Genomic DNA, 17,222 nt, shown 5'->3' with positions numbered 1-17,222 from the left:
CAGATCTGCCTGGGGAACCCTGGATCTCAACCCGTATCTCGGAAGCTTGGCATTCTGACAAGATGCCATGAGATCAAACTCCGGCCAACCCCATTTGAGAATCAGGTTGGAGAACACTTCAGGATGGAGTTCCCACTCTCCCGGATGAAAAGTCTGCCTGCTCAGAAAGTCCGCCTCCCAGTTGTCCTTCCCCTGGGATATGGATCGCTGACAGGTGACAAGAATGGGCCTCTGCCCACTGCATTATCTTGGCTACCTCGGTCATCGCTAAGGAACTCCTCGTTCCTCCTTGATGATTGATATAAGCCACTGTCGTTATGTTGTCCATCTGGAATCTGATGAACTGGGCCAAAGCCAACTGAGGCCAGGCCAGAAGAGCATTGAAGATCGCTCTCAGTTCCAGGATGTTTATAGGAAGAACAGACACCACCGGAGTCCACACTCCCTGAGCCTTTAGAGGACCCCAGACAGCCCCCCACCCTAGAAGGCTGGCATCTGTTGTCACAATCACCCAGGATGGTCTGCGAAAGCATGTTCCCTAGGATAGATGATCCAGAGACAACCACCATTGAAGTGAATCCCTTATCTCCTGCTCCAGGGTTATTCGAGGAGACAAGTTTGCATAATCTCCATTCCACAGCCTGAGCATGTTTAACTGCAGAGGTCTGAGGTGAAACCGAGCACACGGAATTATGTCCATTGCCGCCACCATCAGTCCGATTAATTCCATGCACTGAGCCACTGACGGCTGAGGATTGGACTGAAGGGTTCGACAGGTATCTAGAATCTTTGATTTCCTGACCTCTGTCAGAAAAATCCTCATGGATATAGAATCGATTACAGTTCCCAAGAAAGTCACCCTTGCTTTCAGGATTAAAGAACTCCTTTCCAGATTTACTTTCCACCCGTGAGTCCTCAGGAAGGACAGAACAATGTCGGTATGGGACCCTGCTTGTTGACAAGATGGCGCGTGAATCAGAATATCGTCCAGATAAGGCGCCACCGAAATGCCCCCGTGGCCTTAGAACCGCCAGCAAAAACCCCAGAACCTTTGTGAAAATTCTGGGTGCCGTGGCCAGCCCGAAAGGAAGAGCCACAAACTGAAAGTACTGGTCCAGAAAAGCAAACCTTAGGAACTTGTGATGATCTCTGTGAATAGGAACATGAAGGTATGCATCCTTCAAATCCACTGTCGTCATAAATTGACCCTCCTGGATCAATGGAAGAATGGTCCGAATAGTTTCCATCTTGAATGATGGAACTCTGAGAAACTTGTTTAGACTCTTGAGATCTAATATAGGTCTGAAGGTTCCCTCTTTTTTGGGAACTACAAACAGATTTGATTAAAACCCCTGCCCCTGTTCCTGTGCTGGAACGGGAAAAATTAATCCCAGGGAGGAGAGGTCTTTTACACAATGTAAGAATGCCTCTTTTTTATCTGGTTTGCAGATAATCTTGAAAGAAGAAATCTTCCTCTGGGAGGAAAATTCTTGAAGTACAGTTTGTATCTCTGGGACACTATCTCTATAGCCCAGGGATCCTGAACGTCTCGCACCCAAGCCTGAACAAAGAAAGAAAGTCTGCCCCCCCACCAGATCCGGTCCCGGATCGGGGGCATGCCCTTCATGCAGCAGGCTTCTTGGACTGTCTACCCTTGTTCCAAGGCTGGTTGGGTCTCCAAGTAGACTTAGATTGCGAATAGTTTCCTTCTTGTTTAGAGGAGGAAGAGAAAGAATTTCCCTTGAAATTACGAAAGGAACGAAAATTACTTTGTCGTCCTTTTTGTTTATTTCTCTTATCTTGAGGAAGGAGATGATCCTTACCTCCCGTGATGTCAGAAATTATCTCCTTCAGGCCAGGTCCAAACAAGGTCTTTCCCTTGTAAGGAATAGCTAGACTTAGGTGACACATCTGCAGACCAAGGTTTTAACCATAAAGCTCTGCGGGCTAAAATAGAAAACCCCTCAACTCTTAGCTGCTAATTTAGTAATTTGCAGAGAAGCATCTGTAATAAAGGCATGAGCCAACTTCAGAACTTTAAACCTGTCTTGGATCTCCTCTAAAGAGGTTTCAGTTCTGAGAGATTCAGACAAAGCATCAAACCAATAAGCTGCTGTACTAGTGACCGTAGCAATGCACGCAGCCGGCTGCAATAGCAGACCCTGGTGAACATAAATCTTTTTAAGTAGATCCTCCAACTTCTTGTCCATGGGATCTTTAAAAGCACAACTATCCTCAATGGGAATAGTAGTTCGCTTGGCTAGAGTGGAAATAGCTCCTTCCACCTTAGGCACCGTCTGCCTAGTTTCCCTGACAGCATCCGCTATAGGAAACATTTTCTTGAAACTAGGAGATGGAGAAAAGGGAATACCTGGTCTCTCCCATTTCTTTGAAATAATCTCCGAAGCCCGCTTCGGTACTGGAAAAACGTCTGAGTAAGAGGGAACTTCAAAATATCTGTCCAACTTGCTCGATTTAGCAGGAGCGACTACTACTGTAGAATCACAGTCATCTAAAGTAACTAAAACCTCCCTAAGCAACAGACGGAGGTTTTCTAGTTAAAACCTGAAAGAAACAACCTCTGAATCAGTCAAAGGTATTGAACCTTCAGAGTCTGAAACTTCGCCTTCTGATAAAATCTCCATACCCTCCAACTCAGCTCCCTGGGAGGGTACCTCCGAGATTGCCACCATAGTATCAGAAACCTCATTTACTACATGGTTGTCCTTCCTCTTACGCTTGCTTAGCATAGGGAAAGCAGACAATGCATCAGAAATTGTGAAAGACATAACTGTAGCTATGTCTTTTAAAGTAATTCCAGCAATCACTGGAGTAGAAGTACAGGGCACTGCTTGTGTGGGCGTTAAATCTTGGGACGCTTGGGGAGAAAGCTGCGGTATACTCATCGAATCATCCGCCTTAGAAATATTTTGCTCATTAAAAATATTTTCTTTATAATGTAAAGCCCTCTCAATACATGAGGGACAGAAAGGAATTGGTGGTTCCACATTGGCATCCAAACACATGGAGCAAGTAACAGCTCCTATGTACATCCCAAATCACAATAAGAGACAATGAAAAATAAAAAACTTTTTTTTTTTAAATATATGCTGTCACTTTAAGAAGTTACAAAATAAACTCTTAAAAGAAAAATATGTGCATAGGAAAAGATAATGAAATTATCCCATAAAACTTGATGCCAAAAAAACTAACAAAAAGGAAAATGATACTGTGCCTTTAAATAATAAAACTGCAACTCTTTTACTGTGTTGAATAACGTATCCCAGCAGTTACAGCAATCTACATTCAAACACCTCCACACCTCAGCAACTTACTGACTTGATTCCAAAAATGATCCGGAAGCTCAGGGGAACAATAGCGCTACAACCGCCTGCATAATTAGTAAGATAACCATGCGGTTGTAGAGCTACAGAGCGTAGATGTCCACTCCTGTCGGCTAGGAACTGCACAGTGAAAAAACAGTAGTGTGCAAAACTGAAGCCCCGCCCATCGTGGGCATACACCACAAAATACACTACCCGACCGGGATTTTGATGTTAATATCGGAACCACCATTATAATAAAATTGCTCTCCCAGCCCCAGTGCCTGTACCCGTAGCTGCCAACAATAAAAACCCCTCCATATATACAAGAGGGGAGTAATGTCCCAACATAAGGGCTGTGAATAAAAAACGTATCCCAGCATCCTTATGCAAATTCCAATAAAGATAAAGTGCCCACTTTCTTCTGAGTCTATGTGTTTCCCAGAATAAACAAAGTTAGCACTTACCTTGAATGCTGTCCGACAGCAGGACAGTCCAGCAAGTTTAAGAGGTCCTATAGCCCTGTGGAAAGAGATAAGCCTGAGTTATATGCGCTTAGGCTATCTGGATTAGGGCAGCATAAATGTATAGGAGGCACAGTGAGAATTATGTCCCACCAGTTCCTATTGCTCTAAAGCCACCAAAAGCTCTACTGTAGAGACTGATATGGACTAGGCTACACCCCAGAACAAAGCAGCACAATCTTGTACTACTTTAAAACAAAAAACTCTTGATTGAAGAATCTAATTCTAACACCTCACTTTACCTCTTCCTATTACTAACGTAGGCAAAGAGAATGACTGGAGTGGGAGGGAAGGGAGGAGCTATATATAGCAGCTCTGCTGTGGTGCTCTTTGCCTCCTCCTGCTGACCAGGAGGTGAAATCCCACAAGTAAGGATGAAATCCGTGGACTCATCGTGTCTTTAAAAAGAAATATGCGCAGCGAGCTCACGAATATGCTGGACATGGGTGTTATTGAACTGTCCAACAGCCCCTGGGCATCCCCAGTGGTACTGGTACCCAAACGGGACAGGACCATCCGGTTCTGCATAGACTACCGTAGGATCAATAACAGAACCATGACCGATGCCTACCCTATGCTTGCGGCAACTTCCTGACTACCCTAGACCTTTGCAAGGGGTACTGGCAAATCCCCCTGGACCGGGAGTCCATTCCAAAGTTGGGGTTCATCACCCCCTTTGGCCTATAGCAGTTTAAGGTCATGCCGTTTGGGATGAAGAATGCTCCGGTGACCTTTCAGAGGATAGTTGATCACCTCTTGGATGGCTTCCAGGATTATGCCTGCGCATACCTAGACGATATTGCGGTCTACAGCGACACCTGGGAGGATCATATGGTCCATCTAGGCATCATTCTAGACCGCATCAGGACTGCCGGTCTGACCATGAAGCCTGACAAATGTACGATAGGACGCTTGGAGGTCCAGTACCTTGGACACCGAGTAGGCTGCGGGAAGCAGCGGCTAAAGCTGGCCAAGATTGAGGCAGTCGTGAACTGGCCAACCCCCAAGACCAAGACCCAGGTCTTAGCTTTCCTAGGGACCGCAGGGTACTACCGGAAGTTTGTCATCAACTACAGTGACCTGGCCAAACCCCTGACCGACCTAACCCGAAATAGATGCTCCGACAGATCCTCTGGTCCCCCGAGTGTGAGGCCACCTTCCAAATCCTTAAGATAGCCTTGATCTCCACCCCTATCCTGGCCGCTCCTAACCCAACCAAACGTTTTTGTGTCCATACAGATGCCTCCATGTTCGGGTTGGGAGCAGTGCTGAGCCAGGTGGACGAAGAGGGACATGACCACCCCGTAGCCTACATCAGTAGGAAGCTGTTGCCCAGAGAGGTAGGCTACTCGGTGGTGGAGAAAGAATGCCTAGCCCTGGTGTAGGCCCTTAAAAAACTACAACCATACATGTATGAACGGGCCTTCACCATTCTCACGGACCATAACCCCCTGGTTTGGCTCAACCGAGTTTCTGGGGACAATGGACGCCTGTTGCGGTGGAGTTTAGCCTTGCAGCCATTCAACTTCATTATCCAATATTGGCTGGGAAAAAGCAATGGGAATGCTGACGGACTTTCCCGGCAAACTGAATTGGGATAGCTCCCCGGACAGCCCCAGGCCGACCTGTGTGTGTTTCTAGCCGGGTCTGCCGGATTTTTCAGGGGGGAGCACTGTCAAGGATAACAGGTTGCCAAGGTTAAACCCCCACCCCCTACTACCTATCCCCCTGCGGTTTATCACCGGATTTGGACTTTTCAGAGCATTTGCGATCTCCCAGAGGTCTGGTTTTATTTGTATTGTGACCGGTACCTCCTCATGGAAGAGCTGATCTCTGATCGCCTAACCCCTTTCCGGCTGGCCGGTCTCCTGGAACTACCGACCGGCCGTGCCTCCCTGAATACCCGCTGACCTTTACTCCAGGTCGCTCCAGCAGCCCTTCACCCCAGAGCTCTGCTCTTTTGGGGAATGGTGCCCCCTGGGGCAGGCAAGAGTTGGGGTGATTACCGGAATGTTTGATCACCCGTAGCTCTGGCCCCCAGCAACAGATCATGTCGCTTTTTGGACTGTGGCATCTGGGGATCGAAAGCTTTCCAACGACACCCTGGAACTGCTGCCGCTCCCCCGGGATCTCCCCGGAATAACCTCCTCCATATCACTGGGACTCTATGGGACTATAACTGCTATGGGGGGGCACCAGCCTGTCTGGAGGGGCGGGAATGGCAGGAGATCAAGATGAGTTGGTGTATAAAAGTAGTGTTTTTCCACAATAAAGTTGTTTTGTTTTACCCGAACACTGGTTATTTGGATGGGCTCCGCTATCATCACTTTGCTCTGCTACATAGCGGCATGTTCCAGGTATAGGAAGGACCCTTCTGGCGGAGTTACCCAGTCGGGGTAGCCGGCGTCCGTCACAGTGTCGATATCTGTATGAATTTTGCAACTGTCAATATATTTTAGATATGTTTAATTTATGTTTCTACATTTCATGTAATGATGATGATAATGACGTGTTCAGTGTAGTTTTTATTTGGTGAGATTCAACGGTCATCAAAAAAACTAAATTTATGCTTACCTGATAAATTTATTTATTTCCAGATATGGTGAGTCCACAACGTCATCAATTACTAGTGGGAATATCACTCCTGACCAGCAGGAGGAGGAAAAGAGCACCACAGCAAAGCTATTAAGTATCACTCCTCTTCCCATAAACCCCAGTCATTCGACAGAAGGGAAATGGAAAAAAAGGAATAACACAAAGGTGTATAGGTGCCTGAGGTTTAGTCAAACACAACCGTCTTAAATTAAATGGTGGGGTCGTGGACTCACCATATCCAGAAATAAATAAATTTATCAGGTAAGCATAAATTTTGTTTTCTTTCCTAAGATATGGTGAGTCTATGATGTCATCAATTACTAGTGGGAACCAATACCCAAGCTAGAGGACACAGATGATTAGGGAGGGAAAACAAGACTGGCAGACCTAAACAGAAGGCACCACCGCTTGAAATAGCTTTCCCCCCAAAGAAACCTCACCAGAGACAACAGACTCAAAATTTGGAAAAAGAATGCAGAGAGGACCAAGTTGCAGCCTTGCAAATCGGTTCCACAGAAGCTGACTTCTTGAAAGCCCAAGAAGAGGAGACAGCCCTCGAGGAAAGAGCAGTAATTCTCCCAGGAAGCTGCTGACCAACGTTCTCCAAAACAAAACAAATTATACTTCTCAACCAGAGAGAAAGAAGTAACAGTAGCTTTCTGACCTTAACGTTTTCCAGAGAAACAAACAGGGCAGAAGACTGGTGAAAATCCTAAATCGATTGTAGAAAAAAAACTTAAAAACATGCACAACATCCAAGTTGAGCAACAAACTTTCCTTATGAGAAGAAGGATTAGGACATAGAGAAGTAAACAACAATTTCATAATTAATATTTCTATCTGAAACCAAAAAAATGCCTACTGCAGATAATCCTGTTTAGAGAAAACTGTCCCTGGGAGGGAAGATTCATTCTATTTGAAACCTTTAGATACTATGTCCGCAGCTCAAGGATCTGGGACAACTCTTATCGATATCTAACCCTAGATCGGGACAATACCAACATGCTGACTTAGATTCAGTTACGGGTTTCTTGATTACTTTGGCTTTCCTATGGAGATACAGAAAGGGATGAAAATTATTTTTGACGTCCTTAATCTCTATTCTTCTTGACTAGTAGAAGAAAAGACCTTTCCAACCGAAGAATCAGGAATTATTTCCGTCACCAGGTCCAAACAAGTCTTACCCTTTTAAGGAAGCACAAGGAGCTTGGACTTAGATTTTAGCACAATGTCCTTCTTGGTGCCCAGAAGGTGCAACTAACCACTCTGTGCCTAGACAGCTACAGGTTTGAGGCCTGCACCCCAGACCACTGAGGATCATCTGGGCTGCAGCTAGGACAGAGAAGCCAGATATCCTGGCTCCCAGTCTAATAACTAGCATAGAAGCATCAGAAATAATGGAATTGGCTTACCTGAGAGACTTAATCCTGACTAGGATCTCCACCAATGGAGTCTCTACCAAAAATGATACAGACAAGGCGTTGTACCAATAAGATGCCGCACTTGAAACAGTAGCAATGCAAAATGCAAGTTGCCAATGAAGACCTTAATGAACATACATCTTCCTCAAAACCCCCCAGCTTTTTGTCCATAGGATCCTTAAAAGAGCATCTATCCTCAACAGGATAGAAGATGTCTTAGCCAGAGTAGAAATAGCTCCTTCTACTTAAGACACTGTGCGTTATGAATTTTTAATGGAGTCAACAACAGGAAACATCTTTTTTGAAAAATAGGAGACGGGGAAAAAAGGTATCCCTGGGTCTCCCATTCCTGTGCAAAAATCTCAAAAATAAATAAATAAGGGATTTTTCTATAGAGAGGAAAAAAAATCACTTCCTACTAGGGCCTAGTAACTAGGCGAGCAACTAAGTTAAGAAAAGATTATGACACTCAGAGACAGCAGCTCCAACTGCCGTTATTAAAGGCGACAAGCATTGTGACAAGCATTGTGACTTAAAAGTATACATAGGACTCGGCTGTCTTAATGTTTAAAGACAGTCTAGATAAGGGGTAGGACAAACTGGAAACGGCTGCTGAACATAGACAGCCCAAGGGTCTGGACGTGACGATATAATGCACCATATGCAATACATAGGAAGCCATGTGTTAACAAAGGTGTTGAGCCTAAAAACACAGTACCTGTCATTTTGAGGATATCAGGGAAGCGCCTGGTCCAGATCCCTACTTAGATCTGTGCCGTGGCTGACTGACTGACAATCCCTCTTAGCTGATCGTTTATGATCAAGGAAGCGGTAACCTGGGACAGAGAATGTTGAAGCGGGAGGCGGGGTCAAGATCAAGCCCAGCAATAACTATAGATGGCGCCGCTCTCAAAGAAGAAGGCAAAGTTACTAAACACAGCAAGGAAAAGAAGTGCGCAGTTTGCATTCTCACTTCATTGCACAACCGCCAAAAAAATTAAACAAGCCCACAACGATCTTGCCCTACAAAACCAGGACAACTCACCCAGAGAAGACCGAGTCTCCCATTCCCCAAGCTGTTAGATGACCACTGACTACAGTGATAATTAACATAACAGCCAATACCGTGTAAAAAGGGAAAAATAAAAGCGATAAACTTATTCTTAAGTGATAAAACACAGCCTCAGGGGATGTTCCTACAATAAAGGAAATAAACTCCCCCATGTCTCACACATATAAGTAAAGTGCCTGCCACTGCCTTAAAAATCCTTTCCCAAAAGGATTAAAATGTCCCAAACACTGCAGGCTTTTTAAATCCTCTTAGTCCGGTAGGACAGCTCACAAGGCATGAAAGGACACATGCTCCTAACAGAGACCTGTAGAAGAGAAAGAACAGAGTAAACCTACTCTGGCTTTCCATACCATGGGCAGCAAACATGTTAGGAAAACACAACAAAGCCCACCTTACAAGTTCCTAACTGCTTTAAAGCAAAGTGGGCTATGGCTAGACCCAAAAATCTTGCTTGAAGCAAAAGAAATTCAATTTTCTTCAGACACCAAAACTTCACCTCCTCCATTTACAGAGGCAAAGAGAATGACTAGGGTTTATGGGAAGGGGAGTGATACTTAACAGCTTTGCTGTGGTGCTCTTTGCCTCCTCCTGCTGACCAGGAGTTATATTCCCACTAGTAATTGATGACGTCGTGGACTCACCATATCTTAGGAAAGAAAAGCCTTATCCGTTCTTGTCATGAGCAGCACCATCTTGTTTTTTTGGGTTTGAGCATGTGCAGTTCAATGGCTGATTTTATCTTTTGTCAGATATGTGTTTGGCTGTTGAATTCTATGGGGCCGTATACACCTGTTTCAGGCTCGCCGGAAACAGGAGTTAAGAAGCAGTGGTCTTAAGACTACTGCTCCTTAACTTGTCCACTACTTCTGACTCTGCGGACAGCAATCCCCCCCGATCTGATACGATCAGGTTGATTGACACCCCCTGCTAGTGGTCGATTGGCCGCGAATTTGCAGGGGACAGCATTGCACAAGCATTTCCTAAGAAATGCTTGTACCACGATAAATGCTGACAGTGTAAGCTGTCGCCATTTATCGATGTCCGCTGCACTTTGATAAATCTCCCCCCATATGTCTATTTTGTTGTCAATATTTATTCATTAACTTGTGATTGGATTAATTGTGATTGCTAAAGTCAATGCTATCAATGCATCATATGGGTGAATTTTTTTAAATTCGATAGGATCCGATACAATTTCTTTCAAAAAAATAAATGGCTTTTATTGCTTCAATGACGAAATAAGCATATCAGGTGCCATGAATCTACCCCAATAAATCAGAACATCTCAAATATAATAGTCACAAAGAGAAATGAGCAGTCACAATGACACATGACCTGTCAGATCTTGTAAGGATTCCGTTTCAGGTCTTCCATATACCTACCAGTCACATGTTACTGGAGTTCCAGCCCATTTTCCCTATTTAAGCCTCTCCCATACATTAAACAAGTGCTTAGTTATTTTGCATTCAAGCAGGAACTCAGCCGTGGAAACTCTCACATTTTCCATTGAATTTCTTTCCAAAATAATTGGATTACAAAACTTGTTTTTCTATCTAAGGAATTTCCTGTCCTTGTCCAACCAAGGACACTTATACCGGACTTCCATTTACTAACGTTTGATTGACATTTGCTCCGTGTCTCTTTTCTACAAGGTACCACATTTTCTTCCCTGAGACCTAACATCTATTTATGAACCTTATTTCCATTTAAGTTTGGATTGTTTGATCTTGTGGGTAATTCTTACATTGTGCCACTAAATCGGATTACCTAATCCGCTCCTGTTACGGAGCTTTGACACACCCACTAGTCATCATCTTACCTAGAGACACTATTCCGGACAGTCTGAACCACTCCTGTTACGGAGCCTTGTCACGCCCACAAATCGTCACCTGATGTATTCTGCATCATCCGTGTACAGCACACCCCTTCAGCGACAACAAAGGCTGAGCATCTAATCTGTCTCTCATACTATCTCACAGATCCCGGTAAGACTGAGAATACTCAGTTAAGCAGATATTGCATTCTCAGATTCCTCACAGTACTAAGTTGGAAGAAGGGTGAGCTCTGTCTTATATTTTTGTGAGTCATTGTAGGATTGCCTGTCTCAGTGATATATATATTTGATGGCATATCAGTAATGAAACTTTGTTGCTAAAACAACTTGATACGTTAATAGAACTCCCACCATCTCTCCGGATCCATCCATCCTTCCACGTATCGCTTTTGAAACCAGCCACAAACCATGATCCTCAAAAACTTGTGCTACCACCAACACCAATACTCTTGGATACCGATACCTATGAGGTTCAAGAATTATTGGATTCCATACATCTAGACAGTGATTTACAATATCTAGTTTGTTGGAAAGGCTATTCTCCAGAGGATGATACCTGGGAACCTCACTCTCACATTAACGCCCCTAGACTCGTCTCACAATTTCACAGACGCTATCCTCGTAGACCCAGACTTCAAGCTGTGAGACGGCTTGTTTGAAGGGAGGCTCATGTAAGGATTTCGTTTCAGGTCTTCCATATACCTACCAGTCACATGTTACCGGAGTTCCAGCCCATTTTCCCTATTTAAGCCTCTCCCAGACATTAAACAAGTGATTAGTTATTTTGCATTCAAGCAGGAACTCAGCCATGGGAACTCTCACACTTTCCAGTGAATTTCTTTCCAAAACGATTGAATTACAAAAGTTGTTTTTTTATCTAAGGAATTTCCTGTCCTTGTCCAACCAAGGACACTTATACCGGACTTCCACTTACTAAGGTTTGATTGACATTTTCTCTGTGTCTCTTTTCTACAAGGTACCACCTTTTCTTCCCTGAGACCTAACATCTATTTATGAACCTTATTTCCATTTAAGTTTGGATTGTTTGATCGTGTGGGGAATTCTTACATTGTGCCACTAAATCGGATTACCTAATACGCTCCTGTTACGGAGCTTTGACACACCCACTAGTCATCATCTTACCTTAAGAGACTATTCCGGACAGTCTGAACCACTTCTGTTACGGAGCCTTGCCCGTACTAAGTTGGAAGAAGGGTAAGCTCTGTCTTATATTTTTGTGAGTCATTGTCGGATTGCCTGTCTCAGTGATATATATATATATATATATATATATATATATATATATATATATATATATATATATATATATATATATATATATATATATATATATATTTGATGGCATATCAGTAATGAAACTGTGTTGCTAAAACAACTTGGATACGTTAATAGAAGCACATTAAGCAACAAGTTGTAACTTGCTCTGCTTACTTGAAATCCTTCTATTAAATTCACTTAAAGCAGTAACAGATCTATTTGCTTAATAGGTCTAATGCCAAGTGATACATTCTAACTATTTATTGAGTCTGCAGTTGAGATTCATATATATAGCCTTACGTGTTACAGATCTGTTCTCTTTGTAACGTCATTAATATCTGTATTTATAAACAGCTCTCAGAGACACAGGGCACAATAAATTACAACACCTCAGACCAGAGGGGCCCTAAGTGTTTTGCCCAATGAGTCATGGAATTCTCACCTCCAGCCAATCCCTGTTCACCCGACTCAGGAGATACACCAGGTCTCCTTTCTTGAGACTCAGTTCTGGGGTTTTATTCATTTTAAAATCAAAGAGTGCCTAAAAACAGGAAAATTTAGTTAGGAACTTGTGCTCCTCATCATAATCCACAGATATAAGGGATAACCCTGTCCTATCAAAAGACACCAGGGCACACACGACTTACCTGCTCTAATACACAGACACCAGGGCACACATGACTTACCTGCTCCTAATACACAGACACCAGAGCACACACGACTTACCCGCTCTAATACAGAGACACCAGGGCACACACGACTTACCTGCTCCTAATACACAGACATCATGACACACACAACTTACCTGCTCTAATACACAGACATCATGGCACACACGACTTACCTGCTCTAATACACAGACATCATGGCACACACGACTTACCTGCTCTAATACACAGGCACCAGGGCACACACCACTCACCTCCTCCCAATACACAGACACCAGGGCACACGCCACTCACCTCCTCCCAATACACAGACACCAGGGCACACACCACTCACCTCCTCCTAATACACAGACATCATGGCACACACGACTTACCTGCTCTAATACACAGCCATCATGGCACACACGACTTACCTGCTCTAATACACAGATGCCAGGGCACACACCACTCACCTCCTCCCAATACACAGACACCAGGGCACACAACACTCACCTCCTCCCAATACACAGACACCAGGGCACACACCACTCACCTCCTCCTAATACACAGACACCAGGGCACACTCAACTCACCTCCTCCTAATACATAGACACCAGGGCACACACCACTCACCTCCTCCTAATACACAGACACCAGGGCACAAACCACTTACCTGCTCCTAATACACAGACACCAGGGCACACACCACTTACCTGCTCCTAATACACAGACACCAGGGCATTTACCTGCTCCTAATACACAGACACCAGGGCACACTCAACTCACCTCCTCCTAATACATAGACACCAGGGCACACACCACTCACCTCCTCCTAATACACAGACACCAGGGCACACACCATTTACCTGCTCCTAATACACAGACACCAGGGCACACACCACTTACCTGCTCCTAATACACATACACCAGGGCATTTACCTGCTCCTAATACACAGACACCAGGGCATTCACATGCTCCTAATACACAGACACCAGGGCACTCACCTGCTCATAATACACAGACACCAAGGCCCACACCACTCACCTCCTCCCAATACACAGACACCAGGGCACACACCTCCTCCTAATACACAGACACCAAGGCACTCACCTGCTCCTAATACACAGACACCAAGGCACACACCACTCACCTCCTCCCAATACACAGACACCAGGGCACACACCTCCTCCTAATACACAGACACCAGGGCATTCACCTCCTCCTAATACACAGACACCAGTGCATTCACCTGCTCCTAATGCACAGACACCAGGGCATTCACCTGCTCCTAATACAGAGACACCAGGGCATTCACCTGCTCCTAATACACAGACACCAGGGCACACACCTCCTCCTAATACACAGACACCAGGGCATTCACCTGCTCCTAATACACAGGCACCAGGGAATTCACCTCCTCCTAATACACAGACACCAGGGCATTCACCTGCTCCTAATACACAGACACCAGGGCATTCATCTCCTCCTAATACACAGACACCAGGGCATTCACCTGCTCCTAATACACAGGCACCATGGAATTCACCTCCTCCTAATACACAGACACCAGGGCATTCACCTGCTCCTAATACACAGACACCAGGGCATTCACCTGCTCCTAATACAGAGACACCAGGGCATTCACCTGCTCCTAATACAAGACACCAGGGCACTCACCTGCTCCTAATACACAGACACCAGGGCATTTACCTGCTCCTAATACACAGACACCAGGGCATTCACCTGCTCCTAATACAAGACACCAGGGCACTCACCTGCTCCTAATACACAGATACCAGGGCATTCACCTGCTCCTAATACACAGGCACCAGGGCATTCACCTGCTCCTAATACAATACACCAGGGCACTCACCTGCTCCTAATACAAGACACCAGGGCACTCACCTGCTCCTAATACACAGACACCAGGGCATTCACCTGCTCCTAATACAGAGACACCAGGGCATTCACCTGCTCCTAATACAAGACACCAGGGCACTCACCTGCTCCTAATACACAGACACCAGGGCATTTAACTGCTCCTAATACACAGACACCAGGGCACACACCACTCACCTCCTCCTAATATACAGACACCAGGGCACTCGCCTGCTCCTAATACACAGACACCAGGGCACTCGTCTGCTCCTAATACACAGACACTAGGGCACATTCTTCTCGCCTCCTCCTAATACACATATATTAGGGAAGATGCCTCTCAGTTGCCAGAAGAACAAGTTTATCTAATACAGATATTAGTATCTGGGCTACTTACCTCTGCTCTAGGTCTGTCCATGTCTGAAACGTGTACAGAGGTTGACTTTCTAGCAGGGAAAATAACAAAAAAGTATAAACCAAATGCTTAGTGTTAAATAAAAAAGATACAGGTTTATTGTTTTTTCATATTTTTTGTTACTTTGTTCATTCTGTAAGGAACAGTTAATTTCTGCACATCCTGTCTCTACCCATCTAATCATATTTATGACCATACCTACACATTACCCACAATGCCAGGGGCAGGCTGGTTGACTTCCTCAGCAGCTATATTAAAGTTTAATACGGGGATCACCTGTATACACAAGTGGCATTAACAGCATGCAGATCTTAATTTAAATGGACATTGTTATAAAACAATACTAAACATAATGATGTATTCAAAGATTAGCCTGAGAATAATATTTAGATTTGTTTTTTTTTACATTGTATTAGTTTATAAATATTCAAGAAATTAGCGCATCACCCATGTTGTAAATTAGAGGCTGATTTTCAAAAACTCTCCAGGCTGTAGTGAAATTATAGGAAAAATTCATAGGGGCTGAACTCACTGAATTCTATAAAAAAAAATAATAAAAGGGCAGAAGTTCCAGAGAGATACAGGAAAACTTGCACAGAAAACACAAATGTCTAGTAATGCATAAAAAACAGGTTATGTAAACGTGTGTCAGTATCAAATATAGTATAGCAAACAAGTTTCTCGTAATCGGGTTTTCCACCTAAACCTCAGACATCCATGGAAAATTCATAAAGTCTCTAATGCACTGGCGAAGTCTCACGGTCGTCTCTCATTATTTCAAGGAAAGTGGAGAGCTGACTAAGCCAGGGCCGTTTCTAGGGGCGGGCAGACCGGGCAGTGGCCCGGGGCGCATTAGGGGGCAGTGGGGAGCACTTTAAAAAAAATAATCTTTTTTTTTTTTTTTTTATTGTGTTAAAGTGGCAGTGCTAGTTTGATAAACTACTGGTATAGCAAAGGTTAAAATACACAGATCACAAGCATATCCTTTTAAAAAAAATTAAAAAAAATAAAATATATATATATATATATTTGAAAGGAAGTTGTTATGTTAATTGGCTACATTGGATGTCAATCATACTAATGGAGCAACAAGATCACAAAGGGGGCATGTTTAGACCGAATAACTACTTAGAGCTAAAACTGAATGTAAAAAGGAGAGGAATCACCCAGAGGAAAGCAATCTCCTATCTCACTGATCTGTGTCACTAAAGAGGTGATGTTTTATGCATATGACAAAATATTCATGGTCTTTACATAATGATATGTCCATATTTTTTTGTTTTACTGAGATAATTAAAAGAAGTGCTTTATAAAAAAGGAAATTTATGCTTACCTGATAAATTGATTTCATCTATGATATGACGAGTCCACGGATTCATCCTTTACTTGTGGGATATTATCCTCCTGCTAACAGGAAGTGGCAAAGAGCACCACAGCTGAGCTGTCTATATAGCTCCTCCCTTGACTCCACCCCCCCAGTCATTCGACCGAAGGTATAGGAAGAAAAAGGAGAAACTAAAAGGTGCAGAGGTGACTGGCGTTTTAAACCAAAAAATATAATCTGTCTTAAATTGACAGGGCGGGCCGTGGACTCGTCGTATCATAGAAGAAATCAATTTATCAGGTAAGCATAAATTTCCTTTTCTTCTATAAGATACGACGAGTCCACGGATTCATCCTTTACTTGTGGGATACAATACCAAAGCTACAGGACACGGATGAACGGGAGGGACAAGACAGATACCTAAACTGAAGGCACCACTGCTTGAAGAACTTTTCTCACAAAAATAGCCTCAGAAGACGCAAAAGTATCAAATTTGTAAAATTTGGAAAAGGTATGAAGGGAAGACCAAGTCGCAGCCTTACAAATCTGTTCAACAGTAGCATAGTTTTTAAAAGCCCATGTAGAAGCCACCGCTCTAGTAGAATGAGCTGTAATTTTTTCAGGAGGCTGCTGTCCAGCAGTCTCGTATGCCAAACGGATGATGCTTTTCAGCCAAAAAGAAAGAGAGGTAGCCGTAGCTTTTTGACCTCTACGCTTTCCAGAATAGACAACAAACAGAGAAGATGTTTGACGGAAATCCTTGGTCGCTTGCAAGTAAAACTTCAAGGCACGAACCACGTCCAAGTTATGTAACAGACGCTCCTTCTTAGAAGAAGGGTTAGGACACAGAGAAGGAACAACAATTTCCTGATTAATATTCTTATTTGAAACAACCTTAGGAAGGAATCCA

General features: G+C 43.9%; 1 protein-coding gene and 1 non-coding gene across 2 annotated transcripts in view; both read right to left on the bottom strand.

Annotated features, from left to right (window-relative positions):
• The window catches only part of NCF4 (neutrophil cytosolic factor 4), a 120,716-nt gene that overhangs the window by 13,632 nt on the left and 89,862 nt on the right, over positions 1-17,222 (bottom strand). Inside the window, exons 6-7 of the mRNA XM_053721213.1 lie at positions 14,971-15,019; positions 12,490-12,588 (exon numbers count right to left, since the gene is read on the bottom strand). Coding sequence (XP_053577188.1) covers positions 12,490-12,588; positions 14,971-15,019 — 148 coding nt within the window. The remainder of the gene's footprint in view (positions 1-12,489; positions 12,589-14,970; positions 15,020-17,222) is intronic.
• Positions 7,684-7,769, bottom strand: TRNASTOP-UCA (transfer RNA opal suppressor (anticodon UCA)). Its single transcript has one exon. It is a non-coding gene; the product is annotated as a tRNA-Sec (tRNA).

Source organism: Bombina bombina, chromosome 7 (genome assembly GCF_027579735.1).
Source record: "Bombina bombina isolate aBomBom1 chromosome 7, aBomBom1.pri, whole genome shotgun sequence".
In the NCBI taxonomy this organism is placed as follows: domain Eukaryota; kingdom Metazoa; phylum Chordata; class Amphibia; order Anura; family Bombinatoridae; genus Bombina; species Bombina bombina.
This window is presented reverse-complemented; position numbering and strand designations above follow the sequence as displayed.